At 37.5% G+C, this 14524-nt stretch overlaps 1 protein-coding gene across 3 annotated transcripts; it reads left to right on the top strand.

Moving 5' to 3' along the window:
* The first annotated feature begins 1875 nt into the window (after window positions 1–1875).
* Window positions 1876–13828, top strand: LOC105398329 (endoplasmic reticulum junction formation protein lunapark-B). 3 transcript variants are annotated; one of them, XM_048633199.1, is made up of 10 exons: window positions 1876–1985; window positions 2080–2256; window positions 5903–6029; window positions 6340–6448; window positions 7233–7365; window positions 8274–8403; window positions 9808–9932; window positions 10697–10826; window positions 11634–11765; window positions 13635–13828. In XM_048633199.1, exons 2-10 carry the CDS (start codon window positions 2218–2220, stop codon window positions 13712–13714), a joined length of 1005 nt encoding a protein of 334 aa, XP_048489156.1. In that variant the 5' UTR covers window positions 1876–1985; window positions 2080–2217; the 3' UTR covers window positions 13715–13828. The 3 variants fall into 3 exon arrangements, with proteins under 3 accessions (XP_048489156.1, XP_048489160.1, XP_048489166.1); XM_048633203.1 differs by having other exon boundaries at window positions 1882–1985; window positions 2132–2256; XM_048633209.1 differs by lacking the exon at window positions 1876–1985 and having other exon boundaries at window positions 1994–2256; window positions 8274–8355.
* The last annotated feature ends 696 nt before the right edge of the window (window positions 13829–14524 follow it).

Genomic DNA, 14524 nt, shown 5'->3' with positions numbered 1-14524 from the left:
ATGCATCTGTTTATGTATCTGGCCATAAAAAATAATGCAGCGGCTACAAATAATACCACCAGTACGCACAAATACAAATTCATGGACCCCAAATTGTTGATGATATTTTCCTGGTGTTTATCAATTTTATTGGAGTAACCCACTTGGCTTATAATATCTTGCGTCTGGGTGTCATGTGTGTCTGTTACTTATTAAAGGGAACTATATTTCTTGCCAGCAAAGTTTATTTTTGTCATCAACTTGTATCAGCAAATTAATAGATCCACCGTAACTAAATATTTTTATCCTCAAATAAATAAAAAGTGTCCTCTGGTATGAATTAGCAAATAATATCAATACAAAAATCTAAAATAATAGATCGATAGCCAAAAAATTTGAGTTCATTACATAAATAAAAACTTTATTTGCAGAATATTATTTTTGCTCAATAAATAATAACTGCGCCCGCAGAATAGTAGATTTGCCAGCAAATATATTGACTCTAGGTCGGATATTGCGATTTATTTTTAATTCATATTTTGTCAGCATTGCAGTAGTTACATTTTAATAGGTTCAGTTATTAAAATATTATAATTTGTTAACAATTTAATAAGTATATGAGTTTACAAATTTAATGAAAAAATGTTCAAAGGGGCGGAGCCAAATTGGCGCGCGACGAAAATTAACCAATCAGCGGCCTCGCGGATGGGTCGTATGGATCGTACGAGGTGCGGGCGCGCGGGTGCGGGTAAATTCATGGTAGTGTCTACGTTGTAACTAGTCATTCCACAGCATTTCCACACTGGACTCGCTAGGTTGTGACCAGTCGTTCTTCGCTGGTCAACGAACCACTCAAATATGCTCCATATTGCATCACAATTAAATTTGTATTGTAAGTAAATGACATGAACATGGCACAAGTTGCTCATGATTAGAAATTAGAAGAAGATTCGTGCCCTAGCAGTGCGGACGTGATGGGTTGCGATAAAACAGCTACCAGAGGACCTTTGTACACAATATTACGCTATTGTGGCAATATGCTTTCTATTGCATGAATATAAAGTCTTCTTCTTCTTATCGTGTCGACGACAAACCAACAAAGTCACTAAGTCAAGTGATTTTGATAAGAGAAAGATTATGTTTTAATTAGAAGATGATTGCTTTTTATGAGAAGAAGTTTAAGGTATCAGTTTTAATTAGAAGAAGGTTATTTTTGTTGTTTTTAATAAATAATATTGATTATTTAAACTGTTTTTTTTGTTTCATTTAAAGATTAAACATACCATCGAGTTATGAGGACATACCTATTAAAATATATACCTACATAAATGTTTATTTGCCACTTGATCATAAATCCCGGCGATTTTAAGTGATAAATTGTTGAATTGATTTAAAATTGTTTGGGGGCAAAAATTTGCTGGCAAATCTACTATTTTGCCTTCAAACCTATTATTTAGCAAATTCAAAACTGATTTAATTGGCGATCGTTTAAATGACACCCCTTATTAAATTTCATCCCTTATAAAATTCCATCCCCTGTTTATTTATGGTAGGCAAATGGTAGGTTCTTCTTGGCCGTGTAGACGTTAATAAACCTTAAAATAATAATGGTCTTTCATAGCTTAAAATGTTTTACTTAACTGTTCTTCTATCCAGTCATCGGCATCCATCCGGCAATATACCGTTAGTAAACTATTCGTACTTTTACATCGATCACTATTGTAGGTATACCTACATTATATTTTGAAAAAGAAAGCGAAGCGAAAAACTGTTATTGTTTTGAGGGATTTATTAGATCACAGATTAATAAGAAACAAGTGACACAGATGTGACAGCAGTCAGCACTTGTCATAAATCACAGACGTCGAATTGACGTTGACAAACTTTGTCAATGAAGTCAATGTCAAATTTGTAATTAATTTCATTTTCGATTCATTTTCGTAGGCCCGTAGCGGTTGATAAAATTTAATTCAATGTTTTTTCACCTGTTTTAGGAGTGTTTTAAGGTGTTTATAAATTCTTATACATGGTGTTTTATTCGATTTATGCAAAGACATTCTCAGTGTCCATTTAATAACACTTTTGACGTCGGCTTTTCAGGTTAGAAGTAGTATTCGTCATCAGTACTATCTAATGCCAAGCTTATTTTTAGAAAGAAAATCGAATTAACGTAGCAAATACAGTGCTCCTACAATTATTTGCCTAATACCTACAATTCGGTGACCGCTGGCAGTCAAAATGGGTCTTGGACTAGGATGGCTTATATCCAGATTTCGAGTAAGTATTTTTTATGAAATATTTCTAGTACTTTTTAAGACTTTGAATGGCAGAAACTTATGCTTGTCCCATAGCCAAGTTTATTTCCATCTGAACTTACGTCTAATAATTTTTGGCTGTTATTCAAGAGTATAATCTTGACCTATTATTGTTTTAATTAAACTTTTCTATTGTAATTTACTTATACAACTAAATGTTGAGGCATTTTTGATCTTTAAAAGTTCTGTAGGGTTTTTAGAGGATAAAGGTAGCCTGTTAAGGCTTTTTAGATCACCAGATTTTCGCCGATTTATAAAATCTTTATAATTAATTTAATAAATCTTTTGATTTTTAAAATGTAAATATTCAAGACAAGATGAGAAATATAACTACATATATATAAATATATCTTACAACTTAACAGTTACCCTAACCAGGATTCTATTTTTCCACAATGTTGAAAATGAATTAAGTTTTTTTACAGTACCTACAGAATAGAGTACCTAAGTCAGAACTCTAATACCATTTATTAAGATTCTTCCTTCTGGGGGGTAGGCAGAAAAGCATTATTAAACTCACTTTGTCCAACTCTAACAGAGTCTGGATGGGCCTGGATATTACTCAATTTTTTCTGCATAGAACATGACTTTCCATGAGAATTGGAATGCTGAAACGTGAATCCATCTTAGAAAAAATTCTATTTAAAATCTCCTGCAAAAAATCCCAAGAGTTGTATAGAGCACACTCTGTTTTTTTATAAACTAAAGTGTAAAGATCAACTATCTTTCCTTGTCCGGCCTTGTACTTAAACTAGGACAAGTTATTTTTTTTTATTTTATTAAGTATCAGTAAAAGAAGTCTAGGGAATAGTGTAGTGGTACTTCTGTGGAGAGGTGTGTCCAGCATAATGATTACAATGGTTGATGATTATGATAGGATAGGATGTGAATGTGTGTATGTATTTATTTCAGCTAAAAAGTAAAGTAAAAGTAAAAATGTTTATTTCCTTTAAAAATATACAAGTAGGGTTTCTGATTTCTCGAGCTGTTTTCGTTTCTCCTCCTCCTCGAATTGGTATTATCAGTACAGCACTAGCTTAAATGGAGATGAAACATAATACACGCCCATGGTATGCGTGTGTGTTGTTAAAAGCAGCGCAGGAAAATTCGAATTGAATATTCTTAATTTTTATTCGAATCTGAAGACTCGAGAAATTCTCGAGTCTTCAGATTTTTTTCTCGAACCAAGCCGAATTTCTCGAATCTTCTCGAGCTCGAGAATTCTCGAGCAGAAACCCTATATACAAGAGATGGTGATGTACTGACCCCCACACTAGGCAATGACACTTCTAGATATCAATTGATGTACATGTTTACGTACATAAACCATTTATTTATACAGGTATTGTATTAAATAACAATGGTTTAATTCAATTTCTGAACAGTATCAAATGAGTCAAGGCCAGCGACCATGATATTGTGTATTGTATTCCAACCTCATACATGTTTAATAGTACACTCTACTCAAGTGTAGACTAGTTATTCTTAACCCGTTACCAAGAAAAATGAGGCTTATGTATAACTTTAGTGTACATAAAAAACACTTAAGGTAACATTCAAACTTATAACTAAAACACAATACAATATAGGTGGCCTTATCCCTAAAAGCCATCTCTTCCAGGCAACTTTACATTCTAGGAGAGACAATTAAAAGTGATATTATAAACGAGTGACTTTGGCCATGTTGATTTAAAATTAGTGAACAAATTTGAGGAATCTTTGTTTTTTTGTTAGTATAATTGTAAAAAAGGTGTAATTTATTATGAACAACTTTATTATGACGTTTCCCTGAATGACCTACTTTTGCAACGACTGTAAAAATATATTATAGAAATCAAGTTTATAAATCTATTTAATAAAATAAGCATAGATACAATACATTGATCACTTTACTATTTCTCAATAAATATTATACCGTCTATTCCAAGACGCCAAAAGTTGCTAAAAGTACTTTCATTTTCGATTGCCATAAACTATGTAATTTGAGCTTTATCTTTTACAGTATAAAGTTCTGTTGTGAAAAACCCAAATCTTTTTTTGGATAATTTGATGGTCTAGTGAACACGTTACTTTCACATTTTATATCTAAATGCCTTAATATTATGCAATGCCTACAATTAAGTAGGTACGTATTTAAAAATCGTAATATATATATATATATATATATCTTCTTAAATAGGTTTATTATTTATTGTGGTCATAACGAGTCAAGACGACCGAATGGCGTAGTGGTTAGTGACCGTGACTACTGAGTCGAAGGTCCCGGAGTTCGATTCCCGGCTGGGGCCGAATTTGTTTAAACACAGATATTTGTTCCCGTTTCTTGGATGTGCCCGTAAAATGGCTATAGGCCCGGCCCCTATTACATTGGGTGGAACTAACATAACACTGGCGAAAAGTGGGTGCAGCAATGCACCTCTGCCTACCCCGCAAGGGAGCATTAGTACAAGGCGTGAGTGTGTGTGTGTGTGTGTGTCATAACGAATTTTGCGATTGCACCTACTTCTGCCCTTGCAGTCTTGCACCCACTCCAGTCATTTCGTTTATTCGATGATTGCTTTTATGTACTGCACACTCCAGCCAGATGATTGCCGACCTCCGATAGGAGATGGTACCCAAAGAAGAAGAAGACTGCACACTCATAGAAGCCTTTAAATATACTAAACTTGTGGTCATGATCTCTAAGAAGTAGATTGATCAGCCTGTTACTGTCCACTGCTAGACAGTCTTCAGTCCAGTGAGATAGTGACTGGGCATCCCACGCTAAATTAACTAATTGTGGTCTGTATTCGAGACCCACCAGCAATGTCACCATATATGGCCGACCTACAGACATATTATATGACACTAGATTCCCCAAGTGTACATACTGCGCATGAAAAGGTTGATCATATGATCAGTTTGTGGTTCATACATTTACTTCCACTAGTTCCATCAAGCTGTAATTATCAATTTTAAAAATAATCGGCACTGTTAGTTTTTATAGAACTGAGTGCATTTGTGGCATCTAGTCATATAGGTCTGCGGGCCGACCCCAGCCCACGGCCGATTTAGCTGGCCGATATCGCGTGTCACAGTAATAAAAAATATTAAACTGATATTATGTACGACAGATAATGTTACACTTTGAATTTGATACCACGTTATTACTCCACCAGCTTCTTTTCTAACGTAACTTAGCAAATTCATACATATTTATTAATAGGTACCTTCTACTATTATTACAAACTTTAGCTACTTAAGAATAAGTAATTTCCAAGATAAGTCTTATAAACAGCCTATTTTTTCGTCATCTTCAGTCAACAATTGTGAAATGTTGTTAGACTAAGGCCTCTTCCAAAGAGACCGCCACGACACCCATTTCACGGCATTCTTAATTTAGTTTTAAAATCCTTAAGCCTAATCTAACCTAAACTAGAGCTGTCCTGTAGAAACACACACGCTTTAACGCCTTTAGCTATTGGAGTTATTTTCAATATTACTATTCAGAATAAGGGCAAGAAGACAATGCAAGTTCAGTCGAAACGGAATTATCCCATTGTATGATTGTATATCCATTTTCAAATATCCATTTCCACATAAGTATATATAACCTTCTCTGTCTCCAGCGCAAAAAGACCACGAACGAGATTCTCGAGAAACTAGAGACCAACATAAAGCGAATAGAGCAGGACGGAGCGAACAAAGAGCAACGACACAAGCGAGTGATTGGCTACATGATGGCGTACTCCGTGGGTGAGCGAGACAGATATATGTACTTGTTTCATACACATTAATATAATGGTACAATTATCATCACAACCCACCACGACCCCACTGCTGGGGCACTAATCTCCTTGCAATGAAAGAAGGGTTTTGGCCTAGTGCGGCTTGGTTGACCCCAACACAAGCAAGCTTGTTTTGAGAGAGTTGTCAGGTAAATGGGGAACCTGACTAGGCCACCTAGCTGACTTGCTGCTAGCCGACCCTGGGTAAAAAATTTGCACTGAATAAAAAGTATACATACGTGTATTTGTTCTAATACACAGTATGTTCTCTATTCCAGGTCTATACGTGTTGTTTGCGGCGCTATACTACTACAAGTATGTGGGTAAGAGCGCTCACTGGCTGCACTCCATACTGTATGCGTCTCCGCTACTGCTGTTGCCGGTCATGTGAGTGTTAAGCCCCGTTTCTTACTTGATAAATGTACCTCAGCGTGGACTTAAGAACTAATCAACGACAATCAGTCAATCACAGCGCTCGCTGCCGTCCATAGTCCTCTACTGATACTGGACAGCCAATTAAATTAACACATTTGGTACTCAAGTTCTGCTAACTTGACTTTCTAGGGGTTAAACTTCCACGATGTTATAAATTCCAACAATACTTATGAAAATACGAACATATTCATGCTATTGCTATTAGTAGGCCAGCCAATTAAATACTCCTTTCTACTTTCAATTATACAGGGTGATTGGTAAGTCGATGTATTCCTTTAAATGGGTTGTAGACGAAGGCGTTTCCAGTCGATTGAACTCCATAATGCATTATATCCGATAGTCAACCATTTCTGAGTTATTTAAGTTTTAAGTATGTTTTAGGTTTTAGGCAAAATTTATGTTTAAAAGCAAAATATTCAAAAAACTATAAAAAAAATATATACTTTTTTTATTATTTTGTATTATTGACACCTTAGCCAACTAATTATAATCATTAAATGCGCAATATTTAACTTAATTAACACAATATTTAACTAAATATTTAACTTAGACACAGTGCTTCAAAATAGTTGAAACATTAAGAAAATATTACGAAAGGTGAAAACAAAATATCTATTTAAAAGAATACATCGACTTAGCAATCACCCTGTAGAAGCAACCCATTTTCATAGAATCTTAATTTCCCTAAAAGCTGCCAGTTACCCTAACTAAATAAATATGTTATACCAATTTCCAGGGTGATATTCATGCGGGCAGCCGTATCCTGGTATTTCAACTGGTCCCTAGGCAAGAACAGAATCAAGCTGAGCAAAATGCGAGAGGAGAAGAAGAAAATACTGGAGGAAGTTATGAACACTGAGACTTACAAGGTATCAATTGGCGGCTGAATGGTGTGGTTAGTGACCCTGACGGCTATGCCGAAGGGCCCGGGTTCGATTCCCGGCTGGGGCAGATATTTGTTTAAAGACACATATCTCTACCCGGGTCTTGGGTGTTCATATTTAGTATGTATCTATCTATGTATTTGTGTAGATATATCAGCTGTCCGACACCCATGACACAGGTTCTACCTAGCTTGGGGTCGGATGGCCGTGTGTGAGATGTCCCCACATATTTATTCTTATTTATTCATAATCATAAGAAAGAAAGATAAAACTTTATTTGACAATGACAGCAATCATACTTAATTATACATTATCACATTCCTTCACGTCTTCACTGCTGGGGCACGCATTTTCTTCCAATGATGGAAGGGTTTAGGCCTAGTCCACTACGCTGCTCTATTGCGAGTTGGTGGGTTCTACACATCTAGATGTGTAGGTTTCCTCGCGATGTTTTCCTTCACCATAAAAACGTTGGCATACATTGTACATTATATTCAATATCATTGTACATACATTCAATCTTTTAACAGCCGGGATATGAATCCGCATAACTGGCGTGAGAAACGAAAGCTTACCGACTGAGCTATCAACGCCAAATTGCCACATTACGATGAATAAAGCGTTTCAGTTTTCCCATAAAACATCTCAAATACATCTAACACAAAGATAAATGCAGTACAGTTCAATCAGAAATCAAAATATGTGTGAAGCCAACCAAAAGGGTAAAGCCTTTTCTTTTGTATAATTTCTCTCCTCCGAGGTAGTCTGGAAGAAATTACTCATAGTAATAAGGCCACCATTTGTACCGTCTATGTTGTGCATATTCTATTGTAATTTCTGTGTTTGTGTGCAATAAAGAATTATATACCTTACCAAACAATTTCCGTTTTCAGGTAGCGAAAGAGATCTTGGACAAGTACGGCAGCCCGGACGACAAAGCGCTAAAGCCGTTCGTCCCATCGCTCAACGTCCCCGGTAATACCGGTACAGTGCAGACTGTCGCGCATGGCTCGCCCGCCCCAGGTGCCTAGACCCTAGACTAGACCGCATGTGACCTAATAATACCTAACCGTCTCTTGTAACCGAGATATAGATAGCTAGAACCCTATAAGTAGTAATAGAAGGGTTTTCTGTAAATAAAAACTAGATGGCGCTGTTAAAGTTGCAGTTTAAAGAGCGCCATCTATGTTTCTTCGCTTGAACTATTAAAAACCTCTAATACACAAATGAGGTGTCTTATAGTCAGAAAAAAAACCTACAGTTAGTAATTAAGGAGTTTTTTCTTTCAATAAAACTAGCTGGCGCTGTTAAAGTAGCGGTTTACAGATGAGTGCCATGTTTGTTTCTATTTCTGTAGTATAAATGATGAGTTTTCTTACAATAACAACTAGATGGCGCTGTTAAAGTAGTGGTTCGCAGCGCCATCTATGTTTGTTTAACGTAAACAGCGGAGGTGTGTTATACGTTCGTCCGTCGCTCAACGTCCCCGGTAATACCGGTACAGTGCAGACTGTCGCGCATGGCTCGCCCGCCCCAGGTGATAACGCGCCTAGACCCTAGACTAGACCGCATGGGACCTAATAATCGCATGTACAAAATATAGGATGCTGCATAAATTATATAGTAAGCTAAGAGGAGGTGACTCGGGAAGTAATTCTGAGCAAATTTTGTTCTACTATTCCTGAGTTAACATCTTCCAGCTCACTTTACCACTTTTGCAAGACCCTGTATATCCTGTAAGTACATATCTTCTACGACTACTTTTGTGCACCCCATTCTATTCGATAGATAATTAAAACAACTAGGTACCTACTGTATATAAATAATAAAATATAGTGTTTTATGAAGTTAGTGTCTCCTAAAGCTGAACTTTGGCTTCGCTATATTTGTGATATATATGTTGTTGGATAGTCGTGTTAAACAGTCTCGTGCGTGTATTTTTTAGCCTTGTCGGACAACTATTGAGTTATGGAATTGGTAGATGTCATGTAAATAGTTTCATAATTTTCAGCATGCTCGTTATGCCTAAATCTAAAAGCCCCCATTCACGGGCGCGCCAATCGGCACGGCTTGGGGCTCGGCTCGCGGTGCGTGAAGTGAATGGGGGGCTTTAAGTGTATAGAGGAGCATAGACTCATCATTTACCCAGACACTTTTGTAAATGGGTTTTCCTTAGATTAGATGACTCCATGGAAATAAATGACACAGACTTCTCGTTATAAATAGAACCGATAGTGTTAAGAATTATAATTATTAATAAAAATAATTAAATACATTTATTCAATTAACAAGACTCAATTTAGAGTTTAAAACTTAATTTATTATTCTTGCCCATTTGTTCTCAGCGCTGACCATAAATACCGAATCAGCGTCACTGTAAAACCAAGCTTACACTTACAGAAATATAACTCACATTGACACTTCCAGCGACCCCAGGCCAGCTGAGGCAGAGACAGCTGGCCTTGACCTCCACTCCGCTCAACAAGAATGTCAAGTTCGGACCCGGGGTCAACATGAACAACTCTGTGGTGGCCAACGGACCCAGGCTTAGTGTGAGTTTTGTTAATTTGTTTTCTTAATTTTGTTCAGCATAAATATTGTATTATATGTAGACCCACTGCTGGAGAAACCTGGCCCCGTAGCACGGGTTCATTATCGTCTGTTATGGATAAAGTGGAAGTCAAATAAATGGTTTAATCGACGTAAAATATTACAATTATTTGTCGATAGTCATAATATTACGCTACCATTGTAGATACTTATGTATTTACTAGGTGGCCATATTGATAGCCGACCTACGATAGTAGATGGCACCTGAATAAGAAGATGTATTTACTTTGGCTATGAATAATATTATGACGAGAAATGAAATTTCGGCGCGCTGTTGCGTGACTCTGTCTCGTTATACACTCACGTGCAAAGAAACAGTTCCACTTATAAAATGCAGACATCAAATGACCCCAATTTTTTTAAACATTGAATAGGATTTTTTTACAAAATGTTTATGTTATTAGTTGGTAATATTCTGATGCGCCGTAAAATGTACTTAAACATTGCAGAAGGCGTCATAAAGTTAGCTTTTTCCGTTAAGAGGTAATTTGTAGATTTTCTCAATGGAACTTTTTCATTGCCCGTGAGTTTATTAAACGTGCCCATTCCTCGACAGCTCGCGTTCGTTCGTTTTTCGTCAGTATAGAGTGACCCTCTTGAACACAGCTTTCACATGTGAAGTTTTTTGAGTATGATCATTCAAATTCTAACTACTCAATCGCCCCGCCCTAGCCGGACTTAAAGCTAAAAGCCATCTCTCTTACAGGCCAGTCAACTAGCGCGCCCCCTACCGGACCCCAGCCGAAGCGCGTTGGAGAAAGTTGTGGACTACCTTCTGAAGGACGGGCCCAGCAACCGCATGGCGCTCATATGTGCCGAATGCTTCACGCACAACGGTAATCATGTTATATATATGTATTATATACCATTTTTTTCGAACCCGCATCTCTGGCGTGAGAAGCGGGCGCTTACCCGACTGAGCTACCACCGCTCTTTTGATCACATAAAATACCTCACTATTCACAAAATTTACTAACAAAATAATAAGGAAATGAAAGCTTACTATTCCCGCTAAACGCAGAGTACACCAAACGAGGTAGCTTTAGACAGCGAATGACGGTTATCGATCTAGAATATTCACCCTACTTAGGTGGATTTTGGGACGCGATTTTACCACAACATAGATAAAAACATGAATTTATTAGGTTAAGGTACGGTTGTGTCTAGCTCTTGAGGTTGTCACTGAATGGGTAAGATAAATGTGACTATATCGTGAATATCGTGATTCGCCATAAATACGGTGCTCTTATTGGTGGAACGCGCATTAATCAATTTTATTGACGTTGATAACAATCCCGTGCCGTGGGGGCTGGGCAGTCAGTGACAAAATTACACTATAAGGTAAGAAGAGCAACCGCATGGCGCTCATATGTGGCGACTGCTTCACACACAACGGAAAACTAAACACCGCCAAACTACAAGGTACAAAGTTAATGGGCGAGGCCCCATTGGTGCGTTGCGGCGGCATTACATCTATACTGTTTATGACTTTTACTGATGATGTTATGTTATAACCTTTTTGCGACGACGCGACACATCGCACCAATTGGGGGGCCTTACATTTACCTATCAACCAGATAACTCGGTATATTAGTAAATTTTATACAAACTAATGTTTATGTATATTTTTTCTCCTCACACAGGAATGGCGATGGAAGAAGAGTTCGAATACGTGTCCTATGTCTGCGCGTATTGCGGCAAGCTGAACCCGGCGCGTAAACAACGCCCCTCCGCGCCGCTGCTGAGCCCCTCGCCCGCGCGCGCCGCCGGCGCCGGTGAGTGCTGATGATGATGATGATGTAGATGATGAAATGACGAGGGTGGTGGTGAAAGAATGATGGCGATCGGAGGTTTTTTGTGGAAGTTATGAGGTAAATAAGGTGTGGTGTAGTGTGAAATGATGGTTGATCGCATGGTTTGTCGTTTATTTTTCGTCCAAAATTATCAAACAGTCTATATAAATATTACAAAATAATTACACCAATCGCTAAACTGACATTCTACAAGAAAATACTCATTTTGATAAGTTTAGTTACCTAAATTTATGATAGGAAACACTATAATCGAGTATAGTTGACTAACTGAACCCGGTGCGCAAGCAACGCCCCCCCGCGCCGCTGCTGAGCCCCTCGCCCGCGCGCGCCGCCGGCACCGGTGAGTGCTGCTGATGATGATGTAGATGATGAAATGATGAGAGTGGTGGTGAAAGAATGGTGGTGATTGGATGGTTTTTGAGGAAGTTATGAGGTACATATGTAAGGTGGGGTGTGAGCCGTGTGAGCTTGCGTATTTTTTGTTAGTATATTAGGCAAACTATAATTTATAAGAAGTTATGAATGTAAACCCATTCAATTAATTAAAACATGCATTTAATACGCACTATGTATTTTGTAGTGTGGAAACCATTTTTGAACTATGGTTGATTTGCCAAAGAGTTTATAATCATAATAATATCATAAGACCCATTCCCATTGCAATTTCACTGGATGAACGAACTATAGTCAATTTTTTTTTCACATAAACATATAATTTTAGAACCAATGAGCCTTACCCCTCTCATTATAAAGTCCAAGGACATTAAAAAACTGTCCCATATAGACCAGATAACTTAGCATCACAAAATAAATTTAACCCCTCATCATAAAGTCCAATAAAAAATTACAAACGGTGACATACGGACCAGTTGCTGCACCATTTTCCACGCTAATCTAACCCTTACCCCCTCACTGTACAGTTCCACCTGCGTCGCATCTGCATGCAAATTCAGGGCGCAGATACTCTACCACGAGTTCCAGCGATAGCGAAGATGAAAAACCGCCCAGCGTTGGACGCAATAGTAAGTATATAATATTAGTATTTGTAGCCCCGAGCCTAGCTTTATAAGGTTTTCCCGTCAGAATTATGGGATAAAAAGTAACCTATAGATGTGTGAATCCAGAATGTCAGCTTCCCTCATCGTCTTTTTGTGAAATAGTAACGAACCTAATAGTGAGTATATTGTTTTGCTACTCCACTTCACTTGTTCAGTTGTAAATAGGTATCAATAGATGTATCACTATCTCGGAATCTATATCTCGGTATTAAGATTTATTTCTTGTCAATAACCTTTGTATATACCAATGTTTATACCAATAAACTTTGCTTCTACTACCAGCGATCCGATCATAAGGCCTTTCATGGTCCTTCGAGCCGGATCCAGGTGGACCAGGATCACTGACCACACCACCCTAGTAGAGCACATTTTGATCAGGCGGTCGGGAAGAGAGTCCTCAATTTATCACGAAAGGGGTATAGCTTGAGATGCGGGATCGTATCTCGGCGCTGACATATACCAATGAGTTCTTTGAATTTAAGTACGATGTATACCATCGCTCTTACGGTGAAGGATAACATCGTGAGGAAACCTGCATATCTAGATTTAGTATATCTAGATATGTGAACCCACCAACCCACAGTGGACCAGCGTGGTGGGAAATAGTCCAAGCTTAGAAAGGCAGTATAGACCTTGGGGACATGCACAAAGGTTCCACTCGTGAGAGCCGGATGCAGATACTTACACACCCACAGAGAATACAATAGAATAGCTTGCATTGTGGATCTTTGTAAATAATAAAAAAATCCTAATACAATTTTTTGTTCGTCAGGTTCCGGCGGAGAATCAGATCGGCCCCCCTCACCCAGTGAGGAGACCCCGAAATCTGAACAAGAGAAGAAAGAAGACTGAAAAAACAAACCCGAAAAAAAAAACAATTTTCAACCTGTGTCCAAAAAGTTTGGATACCCATTCAAGACCGATAAGAAGGTTGCAAGTGTGCGGTTTGATGTTTAAAATTCGAAATGAGGTTTTCTTCAAAGTTAAAAGTGACCTTTTTGAATTTGGAGTGTGCTAAAGGGATGTTCTCACTGTTTTTCTTTTGTATTTGTCGGTTGTTATTGTTGTTAGGTACGTGTGAAAGAGATGCATATAATAATATCATATAGTTTGTGTATGTATACGTTTGAAAATCGATTTCATAATTATTTTTTTGGTTGCTTTGACTGTTTGTTCTGCAACGAACAAATGATTCTAATTTTATTGTTGTTTTTTAATTGTAAAAATCACAATTGTATTCATTCATTGGGCTTGATTAGTGTAAGAAAGGAATGCGAGTTACTACTTAAATAATAATTACAGAAGTGTACAAATTCATAAGCAATAAATGACATTTCGGATTATTGTGAAATAAACTTCAAATACGTTGAAAGGATCGGTGAATATGTTCCTTTAGCAATAACTTGAGTTTGTTTTTCGAACTCTTTTAAAACGGTTATTATCAAAATAGCATCGTCATTGTTCAAACTAAGTGCTTATGAGTAAGTTATGTTAGCTCAAATGTTCTGTGCCTTTCGATGTCGTATTTTGCACTATTTGTAATTAAAAAAAAACTTAGTTAAAACGATAGCAGTAGGTTAGCTAAGGATTGGTCACAGATGTAAAAAATGACGTCAACGAGACGGCCCGGCCAATCAGCGTTTAGTTAATAAATGACTGGTG

This window comes from Plutella xylostella, chromosome 2 (genome assembly GCF_932276165.1).
Source record: "Plutella xylostella chromosome 2, ilPluXylo3.1, whole genome shotgun sequence".
In the NCBI taxonomy this organism is placed as follows: domain Eukaryota; kingdom Metazoa; phylum Arthropoda; class Insecta; order Lepidoptera; family Plutellidae; genus Plutella; species Plutella xylostella.
The sequence above is the reverse complement of the archived record's forward strand: the minus strand, read 5'-3'. Positions and strand labels throughout refer to the sequence as shown.

What these genes read in the sequence shown, in the direction of transcription:
- LOC105398329 (XM_048633199.1), top strand. Translation starts at nt 2,218, where the DNA reads ATGGGTCTTGGACTAGGATGGCTTATATCCAGATTTCGA. An exon ending in TGAACACTGAGACTTACAAG is followed by an intron (nt 7,366 to 8,273) that starts GTATCAATTGGC and finishes TTCCGTTTTCAG; the next exon opens with GTAGCGAAAGAGATCTTGGA. An exon ending in GCATGGCTCGCCCGCCCCAG is followed by an intron (nt 8,404 to 9,807) that starts GTGCCTAGACCC and finishes TGACACTTCCAG; the next exon opens with CGACCCCAGGCCAGCTGAGG.